Source organism: Echinops telfairi, unplaced genomic scaffold (assembly GCF_000313985.2).
Source record: "Echinops telfairi isolate 266 unplaced genomic scaffold, ASM31398v2 ScPeMD7_655;HRSCAF=1070, whole genome shotgun sequence".
NCBI classification, from domain to species: domain Eukaryota; kingdom Metazoa; phylum Chordata; class Mammalia; order Afrosoricida; family Tenrecidae; genus Echinops; species Echinops telfairi.
The window spans coordinates 22,311,460-22,315,437 of NW_022104553.1; the positions used below are offsets into that span (position 1 = coordinate 22,311,460).

Here is a 3,978-nt window from a genome sequence, read left to right on the forward strand (position 1 = left end):
AAGAATGATGGCAACATATGTACGAATATGTCGGATACAACTGATGTATGGACTGTAACAAGAGTTGTAAGTGCTCCCATAAAATGATCTTAAAAAAAAAAAAAAAGAGTTTCTGTCTCAGAAACCCACAGGCATAGTCCTACCCTATCCCACAGGGATCGCTTTGAGTCGGGATCAACGGGATGGCAGGGAGTTTGGGGTCTTTATGTTTCTTTGTTTGTTTGTTTGTTTCGGTGGGAACAGGAAACAATGCACTCAATCCTGATTTTCCAAAGCTTCAAGATGGGACATTTTGCAGACTGGTTTAGCAGCTTTGGGCAGGACATTGAGAACAGCCCACAGCAGCCCCTTCCGACTGGCCGTCGAAGGAGTGGGCTGTTTGCCAGTGGATGGATTCTGACGCACAGACAACCCATAGGACCGAGCGGGGCTGTCCCACAGGGTGTCCAAGGTGGTCAGCTCATCTTGCCACAAGTTGGTTGTCAGGGTTTTGTGCTTGCTGTACGCAGTGGTACCACCAGGGACTCCTGACTGGCAGAACCTACCAGGAGGAATTGAAACCTGAACCAAACTCTCTCCATCGAGTCAGGTCAGCTGAACCCACTCCGCCAAGGCATGTGTCTGCTATGATATTCCCTAGGATGAAAGTAGAGGGGCCCTGGCAGCACGGTGGTTAAGCACTGCAGGGGTGCAAGTTTGAATCCACCAACGGCTCTTGGGTCACTAGATATGGCCGTCTGTGGGCTCCCCCCCTGTTGGATGTTGGAAGGCGCCCCTTGCCCCCAGCCGGCGAGTCACCTCCATAAGGAAGAGGCCTCTGGAGCGGGCCTCGGCCACCATCTCATGGACTTCTGCGGCGTTTACACCCAGAGGCTTCTCACACAGCACGGCCTTGCCCCCAGCCAGGCACAGCATCACCGCGGCTTTATGCTGGGGGTGCTGGGTACCAATGTAGGCCACCTCTAGGAGGGACAACATGATCAGGTCAAGATGTTATCAGCCCTGCCCACCCCAGATCCCACGCTGGAGATGACGCCCCTAGAATTCCCCACACCCCCTACCTCCAACTGGAGTCAAAGTCTGCCCCCCCTGTGCACGCTTGCACACACACACACACACACACACACACACACACCCCTATCTTTCAACTCACTGTGAAGAAGTCGAGATTCGAATGCATCGTGAACTTATAGCACAGGGTAGCACTAACCCTGTGGGTTTTCAATACTCGGCGCTCTCTACAGGAGTAGAAAACTTGGTCTCTGTTGTCAGGAGAGGCTGGTGGTTTTGAACTGCTGACCTTGAGGTGAAGCACCCAGTGCTAAACACCATGTCACCAGGCCTCCGAAGTCGACTACTTGACAGAGAATTGTTTCGTTTTTGAGGTCCATACATTTCTTTTTTCTTTTTTAAACATTTTATTAGGGGCTCATACAACTGTTATCGCAATCCATACACACATCAATTGTGTAAAGCGCATTTGTACATCATTCTCAAAACATTTTCTCTCCACTTAAACCCCCGACATTAGGTCCTCATTTTTCCCCTCCCTCCCCTCTCCCCCCAAGGTCCATACATTTCTGAAAGTGGCATTGCCATCTCTCCAACGTGTCTTCCCAAGAATTCTATGGTTTTCGGCTTAGGGCCATGTTGAAACAGCTGTTTAGGGATTCCCGAGTGGCTCAGATTGTCTTTCTCAGAAATGTTCTTTGAATTGGGGGGAGCAAAAGGAAGTGTAAATGGGGTAAGGTCACGGCTGTAAGTAGGACGGGGTAGGATGTCCCAAGGAATGCTTCTTCAAAGAAGGGGATACTGGCAGCAATTTCCAAACCAGTCACCATAACCCTCTGAACTGACTTCTCCGCTTGGAATTTAACTGGCCCAGCCGATGCCCTAGGACACTGTGGCTTGGATGGTACCCTTCACACATCGGCCTGCTAACCATCACATCGGCAGTCCGAGACCATCAGCCAGCTCAGCAGGAGAAAGACGAGGCATTCCACTCCCCTAAAGAGTTACAGTCTCGGAAGCCCCCAGGGGCAGTTCTACCCTGCCCTGTAGGTAGCAATGCATCAGAATGGCCCCATGGCAGCGACTTTGGTTCGGTTTCAGGAGATTAAGATATGTTATCAGGGAGAACTTGTCTGCAGCCACACACTAATCTCACAGACACGCTTAAAACGTTCGAACTGGGACCCAAGAGCGATACTTTTTGACTGACCCTAATACATGAGATCTCCCTGAATTAGAGGGCACGTGTTTGCTCGTTGTTTTGATTTCACCAGGAACTGCCTCCTCTGCTTTCTTCCATGGCCTCCCCAAACCAAACTGACTGCCCTCGAGTCGATTCTGACTGAGAGTGACCCCGGAGGACAAGGGCCTCAGACCCGGTGGGTTTCTGAGACTGTAACTCTCTTTTCTTCACTGTAACTGTTTACAGGAGGATAAAACGTCAGCTCTCTCCTGCCCACGGGCTGGTGGTGTCAAACTGCTGACCTGGTAGGTAGCTGCCTAACGCAGAAGCCACGTCGCCAAGTTCTCAAACTCCACCACGCAGCAATGCCAATGCCGTCTTGTGATTCGGGCTCAAGACCAGGGAGTCTATTTCGACTCAACTGGGTGCCCCACGGTGGTGCCCCACTGGGTTCCAGCGAAAGCCTTTCCGGGGAAGCCCTGGGCCAGATCCCATACCGACTTTTCTCCCTAGCCACGGGCGCCACCCAGCGACCCCGCAACGCCATGGCGCCCACGAGAAACTGGCACAATGCGAGTGCAGGCGCCTCCCTCCTGCCCCCTGGGCGGCGATCTGCATGGTCAGCTGCTCGAAACCAGCGACTTGCCCCGGAAGAACGACAAGGCTTTCCGCTCCGTTCACAGTTACAGTCTCGGTAACCCACTGTGCCTTGGCATCGGTTTGATGGCACTGTTTCATTTGTTCGTTTTTTGCTCCTGAACTCCGGCGCCAGGGTCTTGCCTGTTGCGAAGTGCTGCCCGCCACCCCAGGACACACGAGCCTGCCCACAGGGCATTGATCACTTGAATCCTTGCAGGGTGGGGCGCACTCTGTTTCGTGGCAAAGTCGAGCCCCAGCCCTGGGCGCAGACGCCTGGCTCGTACAACGCAATGTCACCGCGCTTTCGGAGCGCATTTCTAGTAGAGCTCCGCCTCCCCACCCAAAGGTCTTGCGAAACAGGACCCGCGGCGCCCGCCACTCACCCACGTTTGGGTCCTGGGCCAGCTCCTCGTAGGAGCCGTAAGCCTTGGGGATTTCATGCTTGCGTGCAAATTCCTTCGCCCGGCTCAGGTCTCGGGCCGCTACCGCCACCACCTGTGAAAACACTGGGATCAGGCTCAGGGGTCGGGTTTCAGGGCTGGGGTGGGGCTGGCATGGGAAGCAGGTAGGTGGCAGGGTGGTGATGCTGCCTTTACAACGCCCCGGATGGGAGGCTGGGGAAAGGAGGTGGCCAGGGAGCTGGACATCTGGGTCTGGGTAAGGAGTGGGTGTGGGGACCCACGCTTGCAATCCAAACCCACTGCCATCGAGTAGATTGTGACTCCTAGCGGCTCGACTTAGGGTTCCGGGGACGGTCAGTCTTTAAGGTCTCCTCCTTCCCAGGGAGCGGCTGGTGGGTTTAAACTACCCAGCGCAGCGGTCAAATGGCTTCTCTGCACTGGCACCGCGGCGGGGATCAAACCCCAGGGTCACGCGCTTGCGGGACAGCGTGGGGAGCAGTGAGGAGGTTACCAAATGTCACGGCGTGGGAGAATCCAATCGGGATGCCTACATTAGGGTCCCTCACCCTCAACTTCACCGGACCCAGGACGCAGCGCCCCTCCCCTCGCTCCCCCAGGCCCCAGACCTGATGCTCGGAGGGAGGCAGCGAGCGCAGCACAGTCGTGAAGTCGCTGGATATGAGCCCAACGGACACGATGCCCCAGCGGACCGCCATGGCCACCACCAGCAGTGCCCAAGCCGCG

The 3,978-nt window shown here is 55.1% G+C and overlaps 1 protein-coding gene across 1 annotated transcript in view; it reads right to left on the bottom strand.

Annotated features, from left to right (window-relative positions):
* Positions 1 to 3,963, bottom strand: part of DHDH (dihydrodiol dehydrogenase) — a 12,948-nt gene extending 8,985 nt beyond the window's left edge. Inside the window, exons 1-3 of the mRNA XM_004710421.2 lie at positions 3,861 to 3,963; positions 3,217 to 3,328; positions 799 to 962 (exon numbers count right to left, since the gene is read on the bottom strand). Of these exons, the coding sequence (XP_004710478.1) occupies positions 799 to 962; positions 3,217 to 3,328; positions 3,861 to 3,950 (366 nt within the window). The 5' untranslated portion in view covers positions 3,951 to 3,963. The remainder of the gene's footprint in view (positions 1 to 798; positions 963 to 3,216; positions 3,329 to 3,860) is intronic.
* Positions 3,964 to 3,978: the final 15 nt, after the last annotated feature.